At 37.8% G+C, this 15,518-nt stretch overlaps 1 protein-coding gene across 4 annotated transcripts in view; it reads right to left on the bottom strand.

The window, feature by feature from the left end:
* The window catches only part of ZRANB3 (zinc finger RANBP2-type containing 3), a 362,849-nt gene that overhangs the window by 84,097 nt on the left and 263,234 nt on the right, over window positions 1-15,518 (bottom strand). For all 4 annotated transcript variants that reach the window (XM_058301088.2, XM_058301086.2, XM_058301085.2 and 1 more), the window contains 3 exons: window positions 6,947-7,066; window positions 4,667-4,786; window positions 275-454 (listed from right to left, as the gene is read on the bottom strand). In XM_058301088.2, coding sequence (XP_058157071.1) covers window positions 275-454; window positions 4,667-4,786; window positions 6,947-7,066 — 420 coding nt within the window. The remainder of the gene's footprint in view (window positions 1-274; window positions 455-4,666; window positions 4,787-6,946; window positions 7,067-15,518) is intronic.

Here is a 15,518-nt window from a genome sequence, read left to right as displayed (position 1 = left end):
CCTAGGGCCTGAAAGCATTATGGTTGCCTGCTAGCTGACTCTATACCTCTACCCTTTAAAGTAGTGGAAGTAGGGTTCTGAAGACAGGAGAAATACATGTAAATTCATGGCCCTCTCTTTTACAGAGGATAGCAGGCAGGTCACTACTGACTAAAGGATTATCTTAACTTGGTCTCTGTTATCTTGATATAGTTAAGGACCCTCTGACTGAAAACACTCATGTCAAGCCCCTTAATTCATGTAGCTGGCAATTTGGTTTAAATTCAAGCTTTACCTTGCGATTCAACATTCCCCACATAAGGGTGTCTAGAGTCCCATTTGCAATGAGGTAGTGAATATTAACGGAACTGCACTGTCCAATTCGGTGAGCACGGTCTTCTGCTTGTTTTATATGTCCAGGGTCCCAGTACAACTCAGCAAATACGACATGAGTGGCAGCAGTAAATGTTAAACCCTAATCAAAATTAACCAAAGAAATTGAGATGCAAATAAAGAGAACATAATATAGAGCCACATATAATAAAGTTTTTCTGAATATGCTAAGTGGATAAGAGAACGCTGAAGGACTAACAAAACAATACAAATCAATCTTTCATTTTAAGATGAAATTAAGAAAAATTTAATTCACGACAGGGAAATAAAGATTGCTGATTGCAAGATAGTCAGGTGAACTACAAAAAAACACTTAGGCAATCAAAAGTCAGCCTGATTTATTTTTGTATATATACATATAGGTGTGTATAATTATCACTTTATTCCCTGGTGAGGACTGGATTCACATTGCCAGTAAAAAATCTAATAAAATAAAAGACATTAGAAACTAGAATATAATTTCTTACACATGGTATCCATAGCAACTAGGAAGAGAGCAGGGATATCCTCTATTCATTTAATTCAGACTGCTGTGCTATAAAGCAAGAAAACTGTGTCTCCAATCATATTCTTTTCTTCCTGTAAAATTTCTCATGTTATACCCTGTACCCTGAAGTTTATTGCCTTTTGTCTCTTTCTCCTTCTGTCTCTATTTATATATAATTGCATTTTATGTGAGTTTGAAATAATGTGACATTAAAAATAGTAACTAAGTCTCATTTTATAATCATATATGAAATAATGCAAATCTCTTCAAAGTAAAAATGTGTCAAAATGCATGATTTTAAGCTGGGAGGCTGAGGAAACTGTGAACCATGCTTAGGTTATTTCTATATAGAAGTAAATGATGTTAGATGGTCTACAGAAATACTTACCACCCTTTGGGGTATCATCTAATCCATGCAGTAGTTTACATGCTTTGGAATTCCTGTGAGAGACTTTTTGACAGCTTTGCTTTGATTTTACTATGCACTGTTATTTTAACTTAAAATATTTTTCTATCCCATAATCAATTCATACTAGCATTTACTAAATGGTGGCACTAGTTCTCAAGCTGAAAAATTCTATGAAAATCAATCATTTTGGAAGAATTGTTAAATGGAACAAAAACTATAGAGAGAGTCAAACCACCACCATGTTAAACTGTGCTACAATTTAGAGGAGGAAATTCCATAAAATATTGGAGATGATGCTGAAAAAATAAGGAGCAATATTTAAAAAGGAACATACATTTTAAGTATGTAAAAAACATTGCATGATATAAGAATAAAGGGAAAATATACTGGCAAGATCAACATCACCCTAAGATGCTGCTAAACTACAAGGGAAGATTTACAAGCAACAAGAACAAAGCCCTTTTACTTTCCTTTATTTCTATGAAGATATTAGTCCTCAAATATATGAATTTTGAATTATACAAGGTCTTCAGGAATACAGGCTTGAATAAAATGTGAGTGCTCTGTACATTCTTAATTTTAAAGTCTTTTAGGGAGGTCGATGTGGCTCAAGCAGTTGGGCACCCGCCTACAACATGGGAGGTTCTGGGTTCAGTTTCCAGTGCCTCCTAAAGAAGATGAGCAAGAAGGCAAGCTGACATGAGGCGGATGCAGTGAGCTGATGCAACAAACTGATGCAACGAAGAGACGCAATTAGGAAATACAATGAGACCCAACAAGCAGGAAGCAGAGGTGGCTCAAGGAATTTAGCGCCTCTCTCCCATATGGGATGGTCCTGGGTTTGGTTCCCAGGGCCTCCTAAAAAGAAGATGAGCACATAATGAACAGACACAGAGTGCAGAAAGCCAGCACAAACAATGAAGGGTGGGGGAAGAAATAGATAAATAAAATAAAGCTTTAAAAAAAAAACCTTTCCCAGGCCATTCCCAGACTCTCCTGCTTGGCTTCCTCCTACATATCATCTCCCATCCTTTGAGTACTTAGTTTCTAATTTTAAGCTCTTTTCAATGACATTCTATATGGCTGAAATATTCTAGCAATTACAAAGCTCAGATTCCTGAAGTATAATCTGATGCGAGGGAAGTGACCTCCCCTCAGATAGCTTTATCACATCCCCATGTGTCACTTCCCTCCCTGAAATTTATTATCATATGATGTTCTCTTGTATTCTCTCCTCCAAAGGGAACATAGCATCCGGGAGAACAGGGACCCTGTCTCTTCCCTACTGGACCCCCAAAGCCCAGGCAGCTCTGGCACACGGCAGCCAATGGCATATTCATTTCCCATGATGCCAGGCTTGAAGGGTAAGAACCAGTCAAGGGGAGAGTCTGGACCAAGAAGTTCAGGGAATCAGGAGACAGGCAGAAGGCGAGGAGGAGCAGACAGACAGGACCCGGGGGTTGAGGCAGAAGCCAGGCAGCCTGCATACGGGATACGGGCCTTGGGGGTGCTGGCTGAGAAGCTGAGGGCCCACCACTGCTGCAGCCAGAGCTGGGGACACTTCAGAGAAACACCTGGAGAGACCCAGGGTTAACTCAGTGCGGCTCTCCAGGGGGGTCTCACTGCACCTCCTGTTTCTATAACAGTTCACTGGAGAGCAGAAGTGGCCCAGGGCTGCCCTGTTAGGTAACAGGTGATCACCAGGGACAGAATTTGGGTCAGGCCATTACAGACAGGGATCACTTCACGTCAGAAACAAGAACGGCATGGACTGGGGTGAGTGACACCATTCACTGACGCAATTTCTGGGACATTCCTGACGGCAAGGCCCCCCTGCCACACTGGCCTGGGAGACACAGACGAGGCTGAGCTGCAGAGAGTTCCTGCAGCACCCGTGGCCAGAGGCCTTGCCACCCTCCACACTGCAAGAACAGGGGCTCTAAGGGACCCACACACATGGCACGGGAGATACTCAAGGCACCCCTCTGGAATTACCAGTTCCCAACATGGGTTGACAAGTCTCTTTTCAATTCCCCAAACAGGAGGGGCAGATATTGTTTGAAGGTTGTTCTCTTAGTGTTCGAGTACTGGTCAAACTAACAGCAGTGGGGACAACACATCAGGTGCCGGACATGCAGCATCTCATTCAAGCTTCCAGGTACTGACACCCCACTCAGAGGAGTTTGTGCCTCCAGGGCCCCTGCCACATAGCCAGGATGTGGCAGAGCCACCAGGTGAAAAACCCTCGAGCATAACCACTACAGCTCTCAACCTGCCACTCAGAAGAAGTGTTCCCAGAGGGTCCTTACAAAGGAGGTCTCTTGAATGAATTCAAAGGCAGGGATGAAAGAGACCTGGAACACACACACACACATACACAGTACTTCAGGTGGAAAGACTGACCAAGAGGCTATCTAGATCAAGGGCTGACAGCCTTCATCCTATTGAGTTCTACAACCGCTTCATCCTCATGGACATTTATTACATGCAAATAACTGGGTAAAAGAAGATCCTCGAGCCCTGGTCCAGATTCCAGAAGCCCAGAAGTTGCCAGGTATGGCATGTACCAGGTTGAATGCAGAGCAGTACAACAAATTACTTTTCCTTATGTTAAAAATCCAGGCTTAGACATTTACTTCAAAATATTTCGAAATGCTAGCAGGAACAAAGTCCTAAAGGATCCCCTTTCACATAGTGTGCCTTCTCCAATATAGATTCTTTTCTTATTCCTTTGTAACACTACACCTGATTTTTAGCAGGAACTGGTATAAGGATTACATTTGCAGTCTCCCCTCTCTACCTGCTGCCTGGATTGCAGATGTGATAGAGGAGCCCGAAGAGCTCTCTTGGATAAGAGCTCCTAGGAGTGGTGTAGCAGAAAGCTAGAAGGGAAGGGACCCTCATCCTCATGACTTGTGAAACCACTATGCTGAACTTGGACTGTTTACATGAGAGAATAAAATTTTGTACCCTAAAGTCACTCTTAATTCAGATTTTCATTTACTTGCACCCAAACCTAATCCTAACTGAAACATATGGGCAAGTCAGGGGCACTCCATAAAAAGTTCTGAGACAGACGTTCTTTTCCCTCAGACTCTAAAGAAACACAACAAAGTGCTGTAAGAAAGAAAATGCTATGCAAATTCAAAGGATGGAAAGAGGTCTTTGAAAATACTGACAAATTAATTAATCTTTTCTAAGAAATTCTTTCCTTGGAAGTTTAGGAAGATTTGAATCAAAAGTATTGAGGCCTTCTATTATACTTCCTAGCACTCTCTGAAGTAGAATGAATATTTATTATGCTAGATATCTAGATATAAATATCATAGTTGTGGATAATGGCCTTTTTATTATTTCAACAAAATTTCATTATCAAATTTAGAACACAAATTTCTTACCTGACCAGCAGCCTGAATGCTTAGGATAGCCACACGAGTATCAGGATCCTTTTGAAATTGATTAACAAGATGTATTCTTTCTGAAGATGGAACACTTCCATCTATCCTAATGTAGCGAGTCTAGTGTCAACAAGGGAAATGACAAAGTTAGGAGAAACTCCTATGCACTCATCTCACTTTATGTATTTTACAGCTTGTTTTTATGTTCACATTAAAATGGAAATTGGTTACACTGACAGGTTGGTAAATAAATATCAAATAAGAAGACTCTTAACCAAGTTTCTTAATAACTTCTTAAAATTTTTTTTTCTCTTTTTAAAATCTTTTATAAGCTACTCAAAGGTAGGATGTATATCTAATTTATCTTTATAATATAAATGTCATAGGCAATATCTTGCATATTAATAGAAGCTCCATTAATCTTTGATGAATTAAGCTAAAGTTGTCTCCAGTAAAATTCTATATAATCTGATATGCAAACATTAAATGACAGATCAGACTAACTTTAAAGTTATGGGATCACTAATTGCAAAGTGAAAACAAATCCAGACACACAAGAAAGGGGAAAGATGATTCTGCCCACACACACATTAAGGATTCATGAAGTTTAGGACGTTTATTTCCAAAATATCCCTATATCTTTCTTTAATCTACCATTTAAGTTGTCTTTTTTCAAACTATGACAATTAAAAGAAATATGTGATATGACTGTCTCCATTTAGGTTGGGAACCAAGACACACACAAAAGTAGGGAAATGATAAATGCAAAGCTTGAAGAATGATCAAGTTGAGAAAAGGTAGCAATCAGTGTATATTAGAAATAGCTAAAAATAACTCATTATTCAACTTCTTAAAAACAAGTAAAATACGTGGACTTAAAATAGTCTCATTCACATGTGTACATTTATGGAAAATTTAATCCTAAATAGATGAGACACAAATATTCACTTTTATAAAGGAATATCTGAGTTAATGATTAAATAGAATGTCTTATTAACTTTCTATGTCTTCACAAAACAGATATAAATTGACCAGCATCCTTTTATTAGCCATTAAGGGAGGCTATAAAATCCTCTGAGGGTATTTATAAAGAAAACTCATTATCAGTCAGGCTAGGGAGGATTTAGGAGAAATTTACCTCCAATCACATAACCACCTATATTTTAAACTCTTATTGCTGTTAAATGGGATTCTAAACACATCAGTGAAGACAGATTGCTATATTTGAAGTAGTTCCAGGAGTTTTAAGGTATAATGGAATCAGCTTAGAAAATATTATGAATCTAATTGTATTCCCCAATCATTTAAAAATTATTTCTAAGGTTAATTAACTGTTCCTCAGAGTGTGTTTTACAGATAATATATGATAATCAATGAGAAAGCATCTTTTAACATACAGTACCTTATAATATTATCATAAATCTTTCTATGCAGGAAATGCTAGGATTACTTCTTTTCTAATATTAATGAACATATTTAGCTAATGCTGAAAAAACTGCATATAAAGCTTTTATAAAAAACATGACTTTAACACCTCTATTTAAAAATCTATCTACTCAAGCAAGTGTCTCTGCTGCTACACATATATTAAACTCAGACAATTTGTCAGGAAATTATTTTTAGCTCCTTCTGAGCATCCCTTGGAGCCCTCAGCATTTAAAGAGAACAGATGACCGCTTTAAACTTGAAAGAACAAATGGAAGACACTGTTACTAACAGAACTGTTAGAAAACAAGGTTGACCTAAGATAACGCAGTAAGGAAGCAGGTTTGGTGAAGTTAACCTGATAGATTGTTTGGTCCATATGTTTCAAATTAATTTATACTACATCTTAATATTTATATTCTGTAGAGTACATGGTTGCCTGTAATTTTATAAAATATGACTGCAGTTGAGCAATAAGAATACTGAATTCATTCTTCTTTTCCCCTCTACTTTACGACATTCTAAGGCACCCTTGCAGGTAGGTAAAAATGGTAACTTTTAACTGCCTGTACCACTCTCAAATGGTATACTCAGGAACAAAATTGGAATTCACATCATAGCCAATGAAGGCAGCATATCTAATCAATCTAGATCATTTGATTAGTGGAAAATTATAAGACTGGTATAAAGGAGAAAATTAAATAGCATATAATAACATAATTCACAAGAAAAAAATACTGCATAATTTACATACCATCATCTAAAAAAGGCAAAAAGCCTAATTATAAGACAATTGTTGTTTAGCTATTAAAATTCTGTATTATAAAAAGAGTTTTATAAGAAATGCTAACATACCTTGCTTTCTATGACTGCTTCTGTGCATGCTTGCAGCATGCTTAAATGGTGAGCAAAAACCAGAAATTTAAGTGACTCATTCTGCAGCATCATCTTAATGTAATCCTTTACAGCACCTGCCTAAATATTAAAAGTTAAACAATGTTAATGTCATAAAATATGTATTAAAAACAATTATGTCATTTTCTTTTAATAAAGCAAGAGAGACTTGTCAAAATCAACGTGTTTCTATGAAGTTTTAACTGTTTTGCTCACTAAGCAGTCGAAGGAAGTAAAAGTCCACACTTGAGGGGAATGCGGAAGAAGAGGGACTAGAAAGTAAAAAAACTGAGAGAGAAAACAAGAACAAGATAAGAAAAGAATTTCATTGGAAAGGAGGCAGTTGGACAGGCTCTGTATAGCCTAGGAAGCGGTGGTTTTGTTTAGAAAGTGATTGTCAAAAAAGCGCACATAGAAGACTAAATGGAATAGAGCTATGGAAAAAATACAAGAAAAGAAAGGAAATGTATTGCGAATAGCATTTTAAAAGAGAACACTGAAAAAAAAGAAAAAGAAAGCTGGAACTGAAGCTTCAGGGTTAAGGAAAGTTGGTTTATGTCTTTTTAAAATTAAGAAATAAGTCGGTTTACAAATAGGCAGTTAAAGTAGATGGGATAAAAGAAATGGAAAACGAGGAGACTTAAATGTCTGTAGGATAGAGAAGGGCTCAAAAGAGGCAGGACTGGTGGGATCCAGAGCAAAGGAAGAAGCCTTCACACATTGTGGGTAGGAATGTAAAATGGGGCGGCTGCTGTGGAAAATAGTTTGATGATTCCTCAAAAAATTAAACCTAGAATTACCATATGACCCAGCAATTCCAATTCTAAGCACATGACCAAAAGAGTTGAAAGCAGGGACTCAAGCAAATATTTGTGCACCAATGTTCACAGCAGCATTATTCACAATAGTCAAAAGATAGAAACAACCCAAGTGCCTAAGAACAGATGAATGATTATACAATACGTGATATATACATATAAGGGGATATTAGTTAACCATAAAAAGTTATGAAGTTCTGATACAGGCTACAACATGAAACATTAAACATGAAAACATGCTAAGTGAAATAAGTCATACACAAAAGGACAAATACTGTATAATTCTATTTATATGGAATATCCAGAATATGCAAATTCATAGAGGCAGAAAGTAGATTAGAGGTTACCTGGGCCTGGGGGAGATGGTATGGGGCATTATTGCTAATAGATACAGATTTTTTAACTGGGGTGATGAAAGAGTTTTGGTAATGGATGGTGTTGATGGTAGTACAATATTAGAAATGTAATTAATGCCTTCGAATTATACACTTAAAAACGGTTAAAATGGCAAATTTTGCATTATGTATATATATATATAACCACTATTTTAAATAAAGAGCACAGGAAAAGGTCTACAAGAACAGGGAAAGATACAGAGAAATTCTGAGGTAGGAGGGAGAAACTCAAGAAGTTCAGATTGAATAGTCATTTCTTAGTTAACTAGAGGCCATCAGGTTACCTATTAAGAGTGAGAAGTCAATATCGGACAAATTAAATAGAAATTAAATTTGAAGTGGATATTATGAATTAAATTTAATACATGAATATATCATCTCAATGATATTTTAGAAATTTTAGAAAAAATGGTTGGCCGAACACATTTAACTTTGATAGCATAGTGTATAGGGACAAACAGAATTGGAGAGACTATATTTTGTAAATCTAAAATTTCTAAACAATAGAAATTCATCATGCAATGAGAATTGAGGACATTAAGAACTTTAGCCCTGGGAAGCGGACTTGGCCCAATGGAGAGGGCGTCCACCTACGACATGGCAGGTCCGCGGTTCAAATCCCAGGTCTCCTTGACCCATGTGGAGCTGGTCCATGTGCAGTGCTGATGTGTGCAAGGAGTGCCCTGCAATGTGTGCAGGGGTGCCCATGCGCAAGGAGTGCGCCCCATAAGGAGAGCCGCCCAGTGCTAAAGAAAGCGCAGCCTGCCCAAGAATGGCGCCGCACACACAGAGAGCTGACACAACAAGATGACGCAACAAAAAGAAACACAGATTCCTGGTGCTGATAAGGATGGAAGTGGTCGCAGAAGAACACACAGCAAATGCACAGAGAGAGCAGACAACCGGGGGAAGGGATGAGAAGGGGAGAGAAATAAATAAAAAAAATAAATCTTAAAAAAAAAAAAATAGACCTTTAGCCCTGAATTTCAGTGTGCTAGACAGTTTAACTTAAGCCCATTTAAAGTAAAGAGCTATAAATTCCAGACATGTTGGCATGGCAACTAAATCACTTTAATAAAGTATATATTTGTCTAAAGAGCTATATTTACTGTGACAAGCATTCAAAAAGTACATGTCAAATTGGAGTATTTTAAAGGTACATTCATTTACTATGCCTTCCAAACTTAAAACTATACAATTGGTGGCAGTGGGACATGGCAGCGGGACGTGGTGGGCAGACACTCCACAGGGCGAAGAGTCTCACCCCATGACATGGTAATGGAGTCTGAGCTCTTCAATGGAATATGATGCTTATCAGTGCCTTGACCATTTCTCCACCAGAATCACAATTCCCTCCTACAGCTTGATGTCATCTGCTGTTCACACACCCAGGCGTGAGAGATCGAGAGAAAAGGAAAGAAAAAAAGAATGAGATATTGCTGTCAAAATACCAAGGTGCCTAATGATTTGGCCAACCTAAAGTGCAGCAGGCTGTATAGATGCTGGGGAGTTTTTTCACATCACTGCTTGGCCCCACCCCATTCCCTCTTTTTGAAATGTCTTTCTCCATCACCACAGGCAAGCACTGTAATGGAAGTGGAATGGATTTCAACTAGACAAACCAAGAGCTGCAGAAAAACAACTAATTAAGAAGAATGAGAGACAGGCGACTTCTAGAATGGTGCTGTGATGAGCTTTGTGTTTAACAGAAAGAACCAAGGAAAGAGACAGCTAAGAGATCCTTCCTGGGTTCAGAACAAACCTCAAAGACTATCCTCAAAGATTACCCCTGCAAAGGGACCCAAACTTAATTGAATCAGACTGTGGAGAAATTTATGCCTCAGGGAATCATTTGAAAACAACAGAGTAGTCACCTGGCAGTTGGTGGAAGCTAACAGCCAGGTGTGATACAGAGGCATACAGCTTAACAGAGAGATCAAAGAAAGAGATAGTAAAGGAAAGCACAGTGAAGAAAGACATAGTGCCAAAAATTTTAATTTTATTTTTTTATTATTTCAAATTCCTTTTAATTTTTTTGTATTTTGTCATTTTTAAAACTATCATTTCATTTTCTTATTAATTTTATTCATTTATTTTGTTGGCTTCATTTTTTAAGAAGTTTTGGATCTCAGAAAGGTTATAATTGTGGCAGGGGAGGATTGTTAGTGCAGGATGTCAGTGATGGTGGATGCATGGGAGGAGGTTCACCTAGAGCATATCTATAAGGCATATGAAAGAGTTCAAGTGTTCATAAGGCATTGTCACGGTGGTGGAGATCCACACAATAACTAAAAGAATATCCAATTCCCATCTTGGGGAGTTCTGTCACATCCTCTAAAGGGACAGCAAGAATCTCCTGAGTATAGGGACAGTGACTAGTGAAGGAGGATGGACTATTGATGGGCACTTGATATTGATGACTGTACTTATGAACCTTTTCTTTTGAAATTGAAACTTAGCTTAGTATTATAGGTTGCCTAATAGTTACCCCTGAAAGCCTCCTTGTTGCTCAAACATGGCCTCTTTCTAAGCCAAACTCAGTGTATAAGTGCCTTACTTTCCCCTTAGCATGGGACATGACTTCCAGGGATAAGCCTTCCTGGCACCAAAGGATTACTACCAAGCACCAACTAGCAATGCAACTGGAAAAAGACCTTGACTAAAAGGGGAAAAGGGTAAAGACAAATGAATTTATATGGCTAAGAGACTTCAAAGTGAGTCAGGAGGTCAGTCATCCCAGGTTATGCTTATGCACATCTCAGCAGGATCCCATTGACTGCCACAATATTGCCTCAAACAGTGGGGCTACTGAGGCCTCTGGAGACATCCAGATGCTATAGGCAGGGCTGACAGCTCAGGAGTTTGGTACCCTGCCAGTGGACCCTATTTTGGAAGTTATGTCCCCCAGAGTGACAGAGTTGGACTCAATTGCAGTTTTCCTACACATGGCTCTTCTGCCCCTTCTATTTGAACCTATTAGTACTAGAGTTGTTAGGTTTATGTCCAAGAAACTTAAATCTTTGAGCTTTCCATGTGCCAGTTGGGGTCCGAATCTCAACAGAGTTGAAACACCTACTCTCCAGTTCATTGGACTCACCCAGGACAACCAGGAAATCATAATGGACAACGATCATTCCAAGGAACAGAGAGATTCTACAACTACAAGCAAGATATTCCCATCCATCTGCTCCATGGGATCTAAGCCCCCTCTCAATTAGAGAAAGAGTGGGCATTGCAATCGCTGAATCCTCAGGACTGGGAAATGAACAATGGACTAGAGTAGACTTACTGTTATTCTACTATAGACTTATTGTGATACTAGCAATGGAAGAATTTTTATCATTGATGTGGAGGCAGTGTCCTCCAGAGGTTCTGAGGAGAGGGAGAGGGAAATATGGATGTAATATGGGGGTATTTTTGGGACTTGGGAATTTTCTTGTCATAACTTACAAAATTGTGAGAGAGAGAATTTAAACCATACTGTAAACTATAATTCACACTTAGTGTCAATGCTCCAATATGTGTTCATCAATTGTAGCAAATGTACCATACTAATGAAGGATGCTGTTAATGTGAGGAAGTGTGGGAAGAATGGGGAGTGAGGCATACGGGAATCCACCACATTTTTTACGTAGCATTTATGTGATCTAACTATCTTTTTAAAAAAAGTAACAAACCAACCATGAGCTAATAAATTTTCATCATTTAAGCCATCAAGAAAACCCACAAAAAACCCGACTCAGGGAAGTCAATGTGGCTCAGCAATTGAGTGCCGGCTTCCCACATATGAGGTCCCAGGTTCAATCTTTGTCCCCTGGTACATCACAAAATAAAAATAAAAAACATAGAAACAGAGAAGCCCTGAGAGGCTGAGAAAGGCCCCAGGGTCTGGAATCATCAGTTCAAAGAGGCACAGAAAGAGACCTTGGAGGGGTTGGACTAAGAGAGCAACTCAAGGCTGAGGAGATGAGCCCTGTCATATGCTTGATAGTCAACAGCTGAACTCATAGTCAACAGCTGAACTCTGGGAGACAGTGGATTCTGGAGGGGAAGGCACAGACCTTGTCAGAAATCAGCACCATGTTCACCAGTAGTTGACACTGGTGAGAAAGCATCTCTGATGATGTCTTGATTTGGACATTTAATGGCCTTGGAACTGTAAGTTTTTCCACTAATAAAATTCCCAGTATAAAAGCCAAAATAAATAAATAAATAAAACCACTGTCATTCTGGAGTGACTCTACACATGTCAAAGGCTATGTATGCCCTTTGAGGAATGACAAGAGAGGCTTCACACTGTGGGGGAAATAGACTTCAATCAAATGGTCCAGCCAAGTCACCAAACAATAATAACACACTCCTGGTAGGGAGAGGAAGAAGGTCAGTATCCAGAGTTGATACAATGTATTATCTAAAATGTCCAGTTTCCAACAAAAATTTAGGAGAAACAGGAAAGTGTAAACCATACACAGGAAAGACATCAGGCAATAGAAACTGCCTTTGAGTGGACCCAAGTATCAGACATAATAGATAAAGGCCTTAAAGAAGCTGTTATAAATGAAACCATGCTTTTAAAAGTTAAGGAAGGTATGATGATAATATCTCAACAAATAGAGAATATCAACAAAAAGGTGAAAATACAATGTTCAGAATGGGAGAAAAAATTTTCAGCTGGGGGCTAGGAGATGAGATAGTGAATGAAAGGTATTTGGCGACAGGTGGGGGAATGCTGATAAAATGTTCTAAAATTAAATTGTAATGATGGTTGCACAACAAACACTGAATTGCACAATTTGAATGGATAAAATGTATGGTGTGAGAAATATATCTCAATAAAGCTTTAAAAAAGTAAGTAAATGTGAAAGAAACAACAACAACAACAAAAAAAACTATACAATCACTATATTCTTGGTTCCAGATACATTCCCTACCTCTTTCCAAGGGAGCTGGTTCTACCAGAGGATCCCTGCTCTGATAACACCCCCATCCCATTACAACCAGAGCTGCTGATATCAAAGCTCAAAGGTCTTTCCTTTCCCCTTATTCCCACCATTGCAGCTCTAAAGGCTTGCAGCTACTATTAGTATTGTATAGTTCAATTACATAATTGGCTAAACAGGCTCTTGGGTCTAATGTAGTACCTTAACCATCATTTGTCATATTGTTTCTAGGAATAAATATGTTGGAACTTCCAAAATCTCTACTAACAAGGACTTTTAGGACACAATCTCTTAGGTTTTGGGGATTGCATAGGCTTGCATTTTAAAATGTACTATACATGCATTTTAAATATCTTAACCTGATTCTAATGAAAATTGTCACTGCATGGTCATATTTTAAAAGTTATCTGAGAAGGAAATTGCTTGCAAACTATCTCAGGTTGATATTACATGACTAGCAGGTCCTGATGATGATCAAGATTTTGGTTTATGCAGGTTCAGGCTTTACAGAAGTTGCAGAAAATGCATGTGTTCACAATTCTATTTTATTTAACTGAAATCAGGCTGTTAGTAATGTGCCTGGTAGTCAGAAAGCCTAATTGACATAATTAATGAAGAGTACACATTATCTCATTTAAAGCAATGCAGAAATGAAGAGAATATGTTTTACTATTTGTTTCTTAATTTTTAAAATGAAATCCAATTTATCTATTTTTTTCTTTCACTGCTTGTGCTTTTGGTGTTTAGCTTCATATCTAAGAAACCATGGCCTGGTCCAGGGGCATGAAGATTTATGCTTTTGTTTTCTTCTAAGAATTTTATACTTTCTGCACTTCCATTTAGTTCTTAGATCCATTTAAGTTAATTTTTGTGTACGGCATGAGGCAAGGGTCCAACTTCATTCTTTTGCATATGGATTGCCAGTTGTTCAGCATCATTTGTTAAAAATACTATTCTTTCCCAGGTTGTCTTAGCACACAGCACCCTGCTAAAATTTTCACATAAATAACAAATGGTTTACTTCCAAAGATGGTTCAGGTGAATTAATGGAAGGGCTATTTTCTTATCTTCAAGCCTGTTTTATTTCCCTTATGAATATATTTGTAATTAGAAATCTAACATTTCTAATAGATTTAACCTTTTCACACTTAATTTCCTAAGCAGCCCATTATACACTGTGAAGTAGATGGGATGGGATACAATACTGAGAAGAAATCAACCACAAGCAATTTACTCTCAACCAATGCAATTTTATGAAAGAACCTGGACTCCTAAACATTCCATCAAACTTTTTGGAAAAAGATACAATAAAGCAATCATTCTCTCGCGTGCGCATTCCCTCACTCTCTCTCTCCAGCTATGAATCAATCAATCATCTATTTATATTTGGCAAGGACAGATGAGAGAAGACATTCTCACAAAAGACATACTCCCTTGGGTTTACCCAAATTTTGACAGAATTGGACAGGAAAGCCAATGGTATGGAAATTTAAAAAAAAGTTTTCATGAAAGTTGATCTTAAGGAAGTTCGATCATGGAAATCAGCGATCAAAACAGCAAATGAAATTTTAAAAATAGAATTTAATTTTAAGAAAAGTTCTCCATTTCTTTCTAAATTCTGTCCACAGATCATGTCAAATAAGGCAATCAACTCTGTACTACCAAAAAAAAGCACTAACTTTATTTGGCTGTTAAAAATTATAACACATATAACGTAAAAACTTATCTCTGTATGTTTTCCATGATGGCACAAGGACGCTCAAAAATCACAAACAGGGAAAAGGGCATCACCTTAAATCCATGGTCATTAACAAACAAACTTCAGCGATCTTAGTGGGATGATGGCTAAGCCCAAACACTCTGGAGCCAGACTGTCTGTGTTCAAACCCTGGTTCCATCATTTATAAGTTGAGTAATCTTGAACAATTACTTCTACTTTGTGCTTTAGTTTTCCCATCTGTAAAGGGGGATAAAAAGTACCTACCTCATAGGATTGTATTGAGAATTATGAGTTAGTACTCAAAATATGCTTGGTAAAAGGAGGGGTGTTGTTTGGGAATTCTGCACATGTGCATAATTGTTTTATAAGTTTACAACTTCTGTCATAAAAATATATTTAAAAAATAATAATAGGGTGGATTGGGGGGAAAACACACCAAATGTAAGATAAGAACTATGATTAGTAGTAAGATTTTGACAGTGTTTTTTAATAGTTTGCAACAAATGCCTCACGACAATGCAAGGTGTTGGTGGAGGGTGTTGTATGGGACCCCTGTATGATGTTAGGCATGTTTGCTTTGTAAGTTCACAACTTTTACTATACACTTAATTGTTTATGTATGTTCATATATAAATGATATAAAGATAATAATAATCAGAT

Source organism: Dasypus novemcinctus, chromosome 7, assembly GCF_030445035.2.
Source record: "Dasypus novemcinctus isolate mDasNov1 chromosome 7, mDasNov1.1.hap2, whole genome shotgun sequence".
In the NCBI taxonomy this organism is placed as follows: Eukaryota; Metazoa; Chordata; class Mammalia; order Cingulata; family Dasypodidae; genus Dasypus; species Dasypus novemcinctus.
This window is presented reverse-complemented; position numbering and strand designations above follow the sequence as displayed.